This window comes from Papio anubis, chromosome 4 (assembly GCF_008728515.1).
Source record: "Papio anubis isolate 15944 chromosome 4, Panubis1.0, whole genome shotgun sequence".
In the NCBI taxonomy this organism is placed as follows: Eukaryota; Metazoa; Chordata; class Mammalia; order Primates; family Cercopithecidae; genus Papio; species Papio anubis.
This window is the reverse complement of record NC_044979.1, coordinates 149,937,056-149,951,209: the sequence shown is the minus strand read 5'-3', so window position 1 is coordinate 149,951,209 and position 14,154 is coordinate 149,937,056. Positions and strand designations below refer to the sequence as shown.

The 14,154-nt window shown below is 36.0% G+C and overlaps 1 protein-coding gene across 7 annotated transcripts in view; it reads left to right on the top strand.

The window, feature by feature from the left end:
• NRIP1 (nuclear receptor interacting protein 1) overlaps nt 1–12,407 on the top strand; it is a 104,020-nt gene extending 91,613 nt beyond the window's left edge. For 6 of the 7 annotated variants that reach the window (XM_009202440.4, XM_021935566.2, XM_021935569.2 and 3 more), the window contains one exon: nt 5,112–12,407. In XM_009202440.4, the coding sequence (XP_009200704.2) occupies nt 5,439–8,906 (3,468 nt within the window). In that variant the 5' untranslated portion in view covers nt 5,112–5,438 and the 3' untranslated portion in view covers nt 8,907–12,407. The remainder of the gene's footprint in view (nt 1–5,111) is intronic. The other variant, XM_017956517.3, reaches the window with a different exon arrangement.
• The last annotated feature ends 1,747 nt before the right edge of the window (nt 12,408–14,154 follow it).

Here is a 14,154-nt window from a genome sequence, read left to right as displayed (position 1 = left end):
ACTTAAGATGATAATACTGAAATCAAAATTTAGCACTTCTTGGTATCCTAAATGTTGCACTAAATTTTTTGTTAAAATTAACCATTTTTTCCCCAAAATTTTATGGAACCACTCTATAAAAATGACAGCCAAATTGAAACAAACATCACTCAGTTAGCTTTTATTTTATTATTATATAGGTTTTCCTTTTTTGTCATTGTATATATGCATTTTTAATGTTCATAAAAGAAATCTTTCTTCACCTTGCCTGTCATATCTGCTAACCTAATGTTTAAAGACAGGCTAGTAATATAATCTACTTAGTTTCTAAACTAAGTTTTTCCTTCTGAAACCTCATGAGAGTTGCAGAATTTATGATGCCTTTATTTGTTCTTAGTATTTTTTCCCATTTTTTTCTTTTTCTGTCCCTTTAGTATTTTTAATTCCTTTAGTTCTTCTCATCCACCATAAGCCAAATTCTAGAAAAGTTCGGTTTTCTTTACTTAGAAGTTATTTAACAAGTATATACCATACAAGGCAAGTCTCCCTTACTGTGATGAAAATGTTTAATATCTTTAAATAGACACATGCACAAGTGCTAATGAAATTACCATCGAAATTAGGAAAATGACAAACCAGTGGATTCAATATTTTATAAACTATTCCAGTTTCAGAAATATACATTAATTGCAATTCTCTGAAGCAGGGGTTCCCAACCCCCAGGCCAAGCCTGTTAGGAACTGGGCCACACAGCAGGTGGCCAGCCGCCTGCCAGCAAGCATTACCGCCTGAGCTCCGCCTCCTGTCACATCGGTGGCAGCATTAGGTTCTCATAGAGGTGCGAACCCCGTTGTGAACTGCACATGCGAGGGATCTGGGTTGCCCACTGTTGATGAGAATCTAATGCCTGATGATCTCAGGTGGAACAGTTTCATCTCGAAACCACCTCCACCCCACTAGTTCATGGAAAAATTATCTTCCACGAAACCAGTCCCTGGTGCCAAAAAGGTTGGGGGCCACTGCTTTAAGGAAACCTAATTATTAAATGTGTGTTGACATTTAGGTATTTGTAACTAAATATACTCAAGTATATACCTGGCAACACTCTTAAGTTATGTTTATATAAAACCAGGCAAGAGAACTATGTGTTGGAATTTCATGAATAATGTGATTGTCTTCCACTAAAAGAAAATGAGTTAAGCTAATATTGACTAACTTAAAATAACATTTTAACCTTAAAACGTCCATTTATTAGGTAGTGGTCATATTTTACCTTATACTCTAAATCCATAGGTCCCAACAAGCTGTACTATTTCCAAGTATCGTGCCTCATTTTCTTTTTTTCCTATATTTCTCAATTACATTCTATACTATAGAAGGAAAAGGCAAGACTTGGGAAAGGTGAGAAGGATTGTTAGTGATTTCTCCTTCTCTAGTTGTTTAAGAGATAGAAAAGGAAGATATCTAAAAAAATTTGGCTCACTCTGGTCCCTGAAGAGCTTTCAGTGGAAGGAGTGAAGTGCATTCAGGCCTTAAGGGTATAAGAATTCCTGCTTTCCTAGGATAGGCACTTTATTTTCTGCTAGAACAAGTGGTAGATGTTGCTGCTGTGTCACCTGAGGCAGCCTCTCCAAGTGACCACAGTCTTTGATTTGCAGGTTTATCTCATTTGAAAAACAGGTCTCCATGAGAAAATCCTTTTTCTCCACTGCTTCATGTAATTGGTACGTTTTATAGGATTTTTTTTTCAAAGAAATTGATGAAAAATAACCACCTTGACGTAGAATATTTTGGAAGCAATTATTCATCTTCCCTTTAAATCTATTCTAAATGTGTTACTGGTCCACTTTTCTAGAAGAAGGTGTGACGGCTTAGTGCATACACATAGTGACTTTTATCCATACTATGGTAACCACATGTTCTAAACTAAAAATGTTCATTTTATAATTTTCATTTAAAACTCTTAAAACAATCTTTAGAAGATTTTTCAAATCACATTCAATTTTTTAATTTTTTTGTGCTTGGTGATACAACAGTCATGTGAAAATGTGAAAAGAAATAGCCTGGGGAGAAGAGATTTTTATTATTAGGGATATTCTAGAAACCTAAAGGTGGACGTTCACCTTGCCTGGTTCTCTAGATGCTATCTATCACATCTCTTTTTAAAAATGAACATAATTCACCAATCCTAAGACAGATCAGATCTCGAAGCAGATTGGGAGTTCAGTAAGAATGTGTTGTATTGATCTAAATTAAATAAACAATTGAATATTTAGGATGACCTTTGCCTCGTCATTCCTTTAAGTGATGAGCTACAGTATGTGGTTTCAAATTTGTGACTTGAATTATTTTAGTATCTCATCTATATATTTTTTGAGAGTGAGAGAATGTGTGTGTTTGAATGTCAAAATCTTTCCTTCCTACTGGGAATTTGGTCATTGAATAACTTCATGTATCCCAAGATTCAGTTATCTGTTGACTGTGTTGCACTGTACTAATTATGATTAGCACAGTACTCAGACCCAAGGAGCTTAATAAAATTATTTGTGTATGTCATTTTTGTTCTTGAAGTTAAAAATTTTCATATTTAAGAAATGATTATTTTCAACCTGAGAAAGCTGATTGCCAAAAAAGGATTATTAAGAGATGATTATTACTAATATCTGTCATCTACTTTCTCTGTGAAGATAGGAAATAAATGGTAGAGAGGTAAATAAATGGTAAAATACAGTGTTAGAGCTCCTTTGCAAAGAAACTATGGTAATTCTTTTTTAAATCAACTTCCAGATCTGCTTTGTAAATTCAGAAATGTGTAAATTCAGTCTTTTTAAAGCAATGAATAATACTTTGCAAATTATATTATACACAGTAAAAAGTAGAATAGCAATAACAGGAGTAATATGAACTCAAAGGTGCTCCTTACTTCATTCTTATTCTTAAATAAAGTATATTTTATGGCTATTTACAAACCAGTTTTTAAATGGCTGATAGGATTTTGACTTTCTTGACTCTACCCAAGAACAGAAAGGTTGGTAGTGGTATGGAGAGAAATACAGTAGATTTGCATATCCCATTAAATGGTTGTTAAATGTCTTAACTAGCTGAGAATTAATTGTATATTAGCAGTTGTTATTTTTGTTTTTTGTTTGTTTGTTTTGAGATGGAGTATCATTCTGTCACCCAGGCTGGAGTGCAGTGGCGCAATCTCGGCTCACTGCAACATCTACCTACCAGGTTCAAGCAATTTTCCTGCCCCAGCTTCCTGAGTAGCTGGGACTACAGGCGCATGCCACCATACCCAGCTAATTTTTGTATTTTTCCAGAGACGGGGTTTCACCACATTGGTCAGGCTGGTCTCAAACTCCTGACCTCAGGCAATCCACCCGCCTCGGCCTCCTGAATTGCTGGGATTACAGGTATGAGCCACTGTACCCGGCCTTATTAAGTTTTTGAAGAGAATTAGAAAACTGTTTCCTCAACTCCAAGATGTTATCGTTGTAAAATGTGTCCTTACGTTTTATACCACTAAGAAAGAAAAATAAGCCTCCAGTTAAGCAACATGCCATCAATTGTAAGATATATACCAATGGGGGAAAAAAAAGTGCTGTTTAGCTGGGATACCTCCCTACTCCCTGAAAAGCAAGTCAGGGTTTTATTAGGAAAGGAAAACGGGAGAATGGATATTTGGTGGCAGTCGTCATCACCATTTCATCTCTGTATCATTATTAACCTCTTAAAATATCCATCTTAAGTATATTATGGCAAAGCTTTTTAAAATGGTGGCACTGGAATCTCAAGAAGGTCTCTTCTCATCCTACTCCTTACACAAATTGAAATTAATTGTTGCTGCCTCCTTTCTATATCTTTTTCTTTGGCTATCATTTCATATCCTTTTAATCAATACATTCAACAATTTGATACAATCAGATAATTCTTTCCTAAAGTTTGATTTGGAGTTAAGCATTGTACTCAAAAAGCTACAGGGTAATCTTTCAATTAAAATTTATCTTTTCAGTTCCATAGGGACCAAGGTATTTGTTGATAGCTTCAGGTCTAATAACTTGAACAAAATGTTCTGGCATCTTGAAAAACAAAATTCTTGGAATTTATTCCAGCTTCTCTTCCAAAGGTGTACTGGCCCCATTCCTTAGGTCAATATTGACACTTATCTATCAAGTTTGCAGAAATGCAATGAGTTCTTGCTTCTTCTGTTGTGTATGTGTTAGTGATAGGAAATCGTTTGGTATCTTCTTAGATAATAAATACCATTGGAATGTTTTTCAAACTGTGACTAAAATGTCTTTGGCATTTTCCATTGTACTTCTTATATATGTTTATGCCTTCCCTGTCCTCTGTATCTGTAAGGAATGGACCTGACATTAAGACTTCTCCATAGAGCACATGAGGAAGGATTTACTAACAAACTACATTAAACCCTTGATAGCCCCAAACAAGCATCTAAAGAATCACTCTCCTCCATATGACTGTATTTTAATGTTTATGAATATGACTAAGATGGTCACACTTTGAACAGACTCACAAAATAATCTTCAACTTGTTAGTGGTTTCATTTTTTTGAAAACAGAAATTCTAAAAATTACTTATGGAATGTCTGGTGTTTGGGGGATGATGTCAGAAATGAATCTGTTCTGTTGGCCTCAGCCCCACATCAGACTCATCAGAGTCTGCATCTCTTTTCCTTTTTCTGCACATCTACTTTTGTTTCTTCCTAAGTGCCCAGTAGTGTAAGGAAGCAGGTTCTAGTTCCCCTATAGAGCTATAAAGCTATACAGGACACTTAACATTCACATTACTTTGCAGAAAGGTGCTTATGAAAATTCAGAGACTTGGCGGGCTTTGGAAGATGGTTATATAACATTAAAGTATGTTCTCTTCTCTAATGATTTGATCATTTTAACAGTATGGATTAACCCACAGGATTTCCAGTAGACATTTTCAATGGAATAGGAATGGCAATAAAACAAATTACTAACGTGACTGTAGTCCATATATATGTCTATTATTTATATGTAATATACATATACACTTAGAAATGCTATATTATTTTGCTTGTAGGTATAACATGATTCTAGTTCTGCCTCCTTAACTATTCTTATTTTTATTTTTTTTAGAACACTGATATTTGCATTCAATGGGGAACAAACGATGAAGAAGGAAAAGGAATATATTCACTAAGGATTCTATCTGCGTACTGCTACAGACCTGTGTTTTAAGGAATTCTCCTCCTTGCATAGAAGTTGATCAGCTCTGTGGTCAGACTCATTTATCTTGTCATTGCCAGAAGAAATCCTGGACAGGATGTAACAGTACGTCTCTCTCTGATTGCTATGGAAGGTGATAAACTGATACTCACTTATTAAAGTTACGTCTCACTCACCACAGAAAACCATTCTTTAAAGTGAATAGAAACCAAGCCCTTGTGAACACTTCTATTGAACATGACTCATGGAGAAGAGCTTGGCTCTGATGTGCACCAGGATTCTATTGTTTTAACTTACCTAGAAGGATTACTAATGCATCAGGCAGCAGGGGGATCAGGTACTGCCGTCGACAAAAAGTCTGCTGGGAATAATGAAGAGGATCAGAACTTTAACATTTCTGGCATTGCATTTCCCACCTGTCAAAGTAATGGTCCAGTTCTCAATACACATACATATCAGGGATCTGGCATGCTGCACCTCAAAAAAGCCAGACTGTTGCAGTCTTCTGAGGACTGGAATGCAGCAAAGCGGAAGAGGCTGTCTGATTCTATCGTAAATTTAAACGTAAAGAAGGAAGCTTTGCTAGCTGGCATGGTTGACAGTGTGCCTAAAGGCAAACAGGATAGCACATTACTGGCCTCTTTGCTTCAGTCATTCAGCTCTAGGCTGCAGACTGTTGCTCTGTCACAACAAATTAGGCAGAGCCTCAAGGAGCAAGGATATGCCCTCAGTCATGATTCTTTAAAAGTGGAGAAAGATTTAAGGTGCTATGGTGTTGCATCAAGTCACTTAAAAACTTTGTTGAAGAAAAGTAAAGTTAAAGATCAAAAGCCTGACACAAATCTTCCTGATGTGACTAAAAACCTCATCAGAGATAGGTTTGCAGAATCTCCTCATCACGTTGGACAAAGTGGAACAAAGGTCATGAGTGAACCGTTGTCATGTGCTGCGAGATTACAGGCTGTTGCAAGCATGGTAGAAAAAAGGGCTAGTCCTGCCACCTCACCGAAACCTAGTGTTGCTTGTAGCCAGTTAGCATTACTTCTGTCAAGCGAAGCCCATTTGCAGCAGTATTCTCGAGAACATGCTTTAAAAACACAAAATGCAAATCAAGCAGCAAGTGAAAGACTTGCTGCTATGGCCAGATTGCAAGAAAATGGCCAGAAGGATGTTAGCAGTTTCCAGCTCTCAAAAGCCATGTCAAGCCATCTTAATGGTCAGGCTAGAACATCATCAAGCAAACTGATGGCTAGCAAAAGTAGTGCTACAACATTTCAAAATCCAATGGGTATCATTCCTTCTTCCCCTAAAAATGCAGGTTATAAGAACTCACTGGAAAGAAACAATATCAAACAAGCTGCTAACAATAGTTTGCTTTTACATCTTCTTAAAAGCCAGACTATACCTAAGCCAATGAATGGACACAGTCACAGTGAGAGAGGAAGCATTTTTGAGGAAAGTAGTACACCTACAACTATTGATGAATATTCAGATAACAATCCTAGTTTTACAGATGACAGCAGTGGTGATGAAAGTTCTTACTCCAACTGTGTTCCCATAGACTTGTCTTGCAAACACCGAACTGAAAAATCAGAATCTGACCAACCTGTTTCCCTGGATAACTTTACTCAATCCTTGCTAAACACTTGGGATCCAAAAGTCCCAGACGTAGATATCAAAGAAGATCAAGATACCTCAAAGAATTCTAAGCTAAACTCACACCAGAAAGTAACACTTCTTCAATTGCTACTTGGCCATAAGAATGAAGAAAATGTAGAAAAAAACACCAGCCCTCAGGGAGTACACAATGATGTGACCAAGTTCAGTACACAAAATTATGCAAGGACTTCTGTGATAGAAAGCCCCAGTACAAATCGGACTACGCCAGTGAGCACTCCACCATTACTTACGTCAGCCAAAGCAGAGTCTCCCATCAATCTCTCTCAACACTCTCTGGTCATCAAATGGAATTCCCCACCGTATGCCTGCAGTACTCAGTCTGAAAAGACTGCATCTAACCACTCAATGGACCTTACAAAAAGCAAAGACACGCCAGGAGAGAAACCAGCCCAAAACGAAGGTGCACAAAACTCTGCAACTTTCAGTGCCAGTAAGCTGTTACAAAATTTAGCACAATGTGGACTGCAGTCTTCCATGTCAGTGGAAGAGCAGAGACCCAGCAAACAGCTGTTAACTGTAAACACAGAGAAACCGATAGGTGTGATTGATAGATTAAATAGCCCTTTGCTCTCAAATAAAACAAATGCAGCTGAAGAAAGTCAAGCATTTAGTAGTCAACCAACAGGTCCTGAACCGGGGCTTTCCGGTTCTGAAATAGAAAATCTGCTTGAAAGACGTACCGTCCTCCAGTTGCTCCTGGGAAACCCCAACAAAGGCAAAAATGAAAAGAAAGAGAAAACTCCCTTAAGAGATGAAAGTACTCAGGAACACTCAGAGAGAGCTTTAAGTGAACAAATATTGATGGTGAAAATAAAATCTGAGCCTTGTGATGACTTACAAATTCCTAATACAAATGTGCACTTGAGCCATGATGCCAAGAGTGCTCCATTCTTGGGTATGGCTCCTGCTGTGCAGAGAAGCACACCTGCCTTACCAGTGTCCGAAGACTTTAAATCGGAGCCTGTTTCACCTCAGGATTTTTCTTTCTCAAAGAATGGTCTCTTAAGTCGATTGCTAAGACAAAATCCAGATAGTTACCTGGCAGATGATTCAGACAAGAGTCACAGAAGTAATGAAATGGCACTTCTAGAATCAAAGAATCTGTGCATGGTCCCTAAGAAAAGGAAGCTTTATACTGAGCCATTAGAAAATCCATTTAAAAAGATGAAAAACAACGTTGTCGATGCTGCAAACAATCACAGTGCCCCAGAAGTACTGTATGGGTCCTTGCTTAACCAGGAAGAGCTGAAATTTAGCAGAAATGATCTTGAGTTTAAATATCCTGCTGGTCATGGCTCAGCCAGCGAAAGTGAACACAGGAGTTGGGCCAGAGAGAGCAAAAGCTTCAATGTTCTGAAACAGCTGCTTCTCTCAGAAAACTGTGTGCGAGATTTGTCCCCGCACAGAAGTAACTCTGTTGCTGACAGTAAAAAGAAAGGACACAAAAATAATGTGACCAACAGCAAACCTGAATTTAGCATTTCTTCTTTAAATGGACTGATGTACAGTCCCACTCAGCCCAGCAGTTGCATGGATAACAGGACATTTTCATACCCAGGAGTAGTAAAAACTCCTGTGAGTCCTACTTTCCCTGAGCACTTGGGCTGTGCAGGGTCTAGACCAGAATCTGGGCTTTTGAATGGGTGTTCCATGCCCAGTGAGAAAGGACCCATTAAGTGGGTCATCACTGATGTGGAGAAGAATGAGTACGAAAAAGACTCTCCAAGACTGACCAAAACCAACCCAATACTATATTATATGCTGCAGAAAGGAGGCAATTCTGTTACCAGTCGAGAAACACAAGACAAGGACATTTGGAGGGAGCCTTCATCTGCTGAAAGTGTCTCACAGGTCACAATCAAAGAAGAGTTACTTCCTACTGCAGAAACGAGAGCTGCTTTCTTTAATTTAAGAAGCCCTTACAATAGCCATATGGGAAATAATGCTTCTCGCCCACACAGTGCAAACGGAGAAGTTTATGGACTTCTGGGAAACGTGCTAACAATAAAAAAAGAATCAGAATAAAATGTACCTGCCATCCAGTTTGGGATCTTTTTAAAACATAATGAGTATGAACTTGAGATCTGTATAAATAAGAGCATGATTTGAGAAAAGCATGGTATAATTGAAACTTTTTTCATTTTGAAAAGTATTGGTTACTGGTGATGTTTAAATATGCATACTAATTTTTGCTTAACATTAGATGTCATGAGGAAACTACTGAACTAGCAATTGGTTGTTTAACACTTCTGTATGCATCAGATAACAACCGTGAGTAGCCTATGAATGAAATTCTTTTATAAACATAAATAATAGGCATAAATTAAAATGTAAAACTCCATTCATAGTGGATTAATGCATTTTGCTGCCTTTATTAGGGTACTTTTATTTTGCTCTTCAGAAGTCAGCCTACATAACACATTTTTTAAAGTCCAAACTGTTAAACAACTCTTTAAAGGATAATTATCCAATTAAGAAAAAACCTAGTGCTGATTCACAGCTTATTATCCAATTCAAAAATAAATTAGAAAAATATATGCTTACATTTTTTCACTTTTGCTAAAAAAGAAAAAAAAAGTGTTTATTTTTAACTCTTGGAAGAGGTTTTGTGGTTCCCAGTGTGTCTGTCCCACGCTGATCCTTTTCAATATAGATTTCTTTAAACCTTGTACTACTTAGTAAAAATTGATTACAATTGAGGGAAGTTTGATAGATCCTTTAAAAAAAAGGCAGATTTCCATTTTTTGTATTTTAACTACTTTACTAAATTAATACTCCTCCTTTTACAGAATTAGAAAAGTTAACATTTATCTTTAGGTGGTTTCCTGAAAAGTTGAATATTTAAGAAATTGTTTTTAACAGAAGCAAAATGGCTTTTCTTTGGACCGTTTTCACCATCTCTTATAAAAGCTAATTCTCACCATTCCTGTGGTACCTGCGAGTCTTATGACCAGGATTCCTTAAAGCTGAACTCTGACCACTTGCGTTAGAACCATCTCCATCTGGAGCACTTGTTTTAAAATGCAGATTCATAGGCAGCATCTCAGATCTACAGAACAAGAATCTCTGCTAAGTGGACCTGGAATCTTCCATCTGCATCTTAACACGTTCCCTAGGTGTTTCTTGTGTTTGAGAACCATGGCTTATGACTTTCCTCAGAACATGAGACTGTAAAACAAAACAAAACAAAACAAAACAAAAAAACTATTTGATGCCTCTATTTTCCCCAATACAGTCACACATCAGCTCAAAATTTGCAATATTGTAGTTCATATATTACCGTTATGTCTTTGGAAATCGGGTTCAGAACACTTTTTATGACAAAAAAAATTGGGTAGAGGGGATAACTTTCATATCTGGCTCAACATCTCAGGAAAATCTGTGATTATTTATGTGTTCTAATGAGTAACATCTACTTAGTTAGCCTTAGGGATGGAAAAACAGGGCCACTTACCAAACTCAGGTGATTCCAGGATGGTTTGGAAACTTCTCCCGAATACATCCTTAACCTTTATTAAAACCATTGTCCTAAGAACAATGCCAACAAAGGCTACAACATTTAGTTTAAACCCAAGAAAGGCACTAAATTCAGATTGGCTAAATAAAAAGTACAACGGGCACATATACATGACAGAATTGTACACAATCACTCCATTGGATCTTTTATTTTAAAATAGTGATGAAAAGTAAATGTTGATACAGTCTTAGAAGAACTTAATATATTCTTGAAGCCACATGGGGTTCCAATTGTGAAACAGGTCTGTTTTTATGTTCAGTTTGTACAATCCACAATTCATTCACCAGACATTTTGTTTTTAATTGTGAACCTGGTTAGCAAATGACCTATCAAAAATTATTCTATGATCACTACTAGTTAGAAGGATATTGATTTAAAGTTGTTCTTCTTGAAGTGGTTTCTAAGATTTTTATCTTAAAAATAGGTGTGATTTCCTAATATGATCTAAAACCCTAAATGGTTATTTTTCCTCAGAATGATTTGTAAATAGCTACTGGAAATATTATACAGTAATAGGAGTGGGTATTATGCAACATATGGAGAAGTGAAGGCATAGGCTTATTCTGACATAAAATTCCACTGGCCAGTTGAATATATTCTACTCCATGTCCATACTATGACAATCTTATTGTCAACACTATATAAATAAGCTTTTAAACAAGTCGTTTTGCTTGATTGTTGTGAAAGATTTGGAGCCTTAGAGGTATGTCAGAAAAAATATGTTGGTATTCTCCCTTGGGTAGGGGGAAATGGCCTTTTTACAAGAGAGTGAAATTTAGGTCAGGGAAAAGACTGTCAAGGGCCAGCATTGCTTTTTTTTTTTTTTCTTATGGGTTTTGTTTTGCTTTTTGGTTGGTTGGTTGTTTTCGTTGTTGTTAACAAAGGAATGAGAATATGTAATACTTAAACATGACCACAAAGAATGCTGTTCTGATTTACTAGAGAATGTCCCCAATTTGAATTTAGGGTGATTTTAAAGAACAGTGAGAAAGGGTATACATCCACAGATTCACTTTGTTTATGCATATGTAGATACAAGGATGCACATACACACATTTTCAAGGACTATTTTAGATATCTAGACAATTTCTTCTAATAAAGTCATTTGTGAAAGGGTACTACAGCTCTCATTGACATCAGTAAGGTAGCATTCATTACCTGTTTATTCTCTGCTGCATCTTACAGAAGAGTAAACTGGTGAGAGTATATATTTTATATATATATATATAAAATATGTATATATATATATTGACTTGTTACATGAAGATGTTAAAATCGGTTTTTAAAGGTGATGTAAATAGTGATTTCCTTAATGAAAAATACATATTTTGTATTGTTCTAATGCAACAGAAAAGCCTTTTAATCTCTTTGGTTCCTGTATATTCCATGTATAAGTGTAAATATAATCAGACAGGTTTAAAAGTTGTGCATGTATGTATACAGTTGCAAGTCTGGACAAATGTATAGAATAAACCTTTTATTTAAGTTGTGATTACCTGCTGCATGAAAAGTGCATGGGGGACCCTGTGCATCTGTGCATTTGGCAAAATGTCTTAACAAATCAGATCAGATGTTCATCCCAACATGACAGTATTCCATTTCTGGACATGACGTCTGTGGTTTAAGCTTTGTGAAAGAATGTGCTTTGAATCCAAGGGTCTTAAACAGTTTTTTTAATCGTCAACCACTTTTAAACATAAAGAATTCACACAACTACTTTCATGAATTTTTTAATCCCATTGCAAACATTATTCCAAGAGTATCCCGGTATTAGCAGTACCGGAATACAGGCACATTAATCCATTCATAGTAAGAATTCTGGTGTTTACACAACCAAGTTTGATGCGATCTGCTCAGTAATATAATTTGTCATTTTTATTAGAAATTTAATTTCTTCATATGATGTCATGAAACTGTACATACTGCAGTGTGAATTTTTTTGTTTTGTTTTTTAATCTTTTAGTGTTTACTTCCTGCAGTGAATTTGAATAAATGAGAAAAAAAATGCATTGTCTCCGGTTTGAAATGACTGTTATTTTGTGGACTTTCTCTGGTTTTTAGGTTTTCCATAAACGTAGAACAGATTGCTATGAATATAACAGTGATCTTCAAGGATGTTTTGCCCTTCTCAGAAAAATAAAGGGGACAAAAAAGAAGGTGGCTAGCAAGTTAGTGCACTAGAAACAGGGTAATTAAGGCAGAACTCAAAGTGACAATCAGCCTATACGCTCCCTGCCATGATTCAGTGTGTAACTAGTTGATCACTGTAAATTTTTAAACTAGAAAATAGTTTGCGCAGTATTCAAAATTAATGTTGACTGTGTATATACATACACACTTCATTTTAGGATAAGACTTTATCAGAAGGCTTTTATACAGTTTTCAATGGGTGTGGTTTATTTTAAATAAAAGCAAAAGTTTAATAATTTTCCAGAAATTTATGTATGTACACGTATATACATGTTTAAATAAATGCTATATGTGTATAGGTAATAAGTAATTGATAAGCAACATACATACGTAATAAGTATTAGAGACCAGTGGAGTCCAAAGGAAAAAAAAAAAAAAAAAACTTCGGTAAACTTACAGCTTAGGAATTTTTATTTTTACAAATAATGATAATTTATGAGAAAGACATTTTCCCAAAGAGGAGTTCTGTTTCCTGGGACCCAGATAGGTCTATTATAATCCATGCAGCTTCTCTCTTAATAAGTTTATAAATGTCTAAAAATGTTCAAGTAAAAATACTTCCTGCTGTTGTACATCATTAACATGTTGAAAAAATTGCATCTTGCTATTTGTATAGATGCTGATACCAGAATGAGAGATGCACAACCATGTCTTTTATTTATATGGCAAAAAACCCTGACAAGTGCCTCAGTGACCCAGGAGGGATTTTTATGAAGAGAAGCACCAGTTAGCTATTCTTGATTATAAAATAGTGCCCATGACTTCAGTATGGAGGGTCTTTAAAACTCAATTCAGATTAAAATCACTCATACTATGCAAGGTTCTATTTCAAGCTTGTTAGTGTGGAAAATCATCAACAAAAGTAATTTTGAAATTTATTTTCCTGCCACTGGTCTCACTAAACTATGACCTGTTTGGCTGTAGGAAATAGGTTTTAAATGTTCATTATTAAGCATACTGGTAATTGTTTTGTTTATTCCATAAAACTTGTATCTAGTACCACCTCACCTTATAAGGGTTGGTAGAGGAAGCTATGGCGTCATTTAGCATCATTTAATACTCCAATTCTCTATAAGTGGTTGGTACAACAATATTTACAACATTTTTCAGATTCCATCTTCATAAATACTCTCACTCTAAAAACCAAAATTTATGTACTTGAGTTGGAGGCAGAATAGTAGGAAATAAAGTCCCATAAATTCCAGTCCTTTGGAGGTGCTGTTGCACTTTTGATGCCCTCTTACAAGTGTCTAAAAGTAAGCATATAAAGCTTTTAATCAGTAAACCAAATTTTGAAACAGTATACCTTTGCAGTCAGAAGAAAATTTTTGAGACATTCAAAAGTCTTCGTACAGCCTTCATGTTGACACAAAGTCCTAGACAACCTTCTGCTTTCCCTCTGTTGTCTTTACCAAACTTCATTGGTATGTGTTCCAAACCTTAAGAAAAACTGCAATCCTTTTAAAATACTCATTTTCCTTGCTTTAGCTGATAAACATTCACCTCTGAGATCACATCTGGAGAAGAAAATGACCCAACATTTTATAGTTGTCATAGCCCGCATTT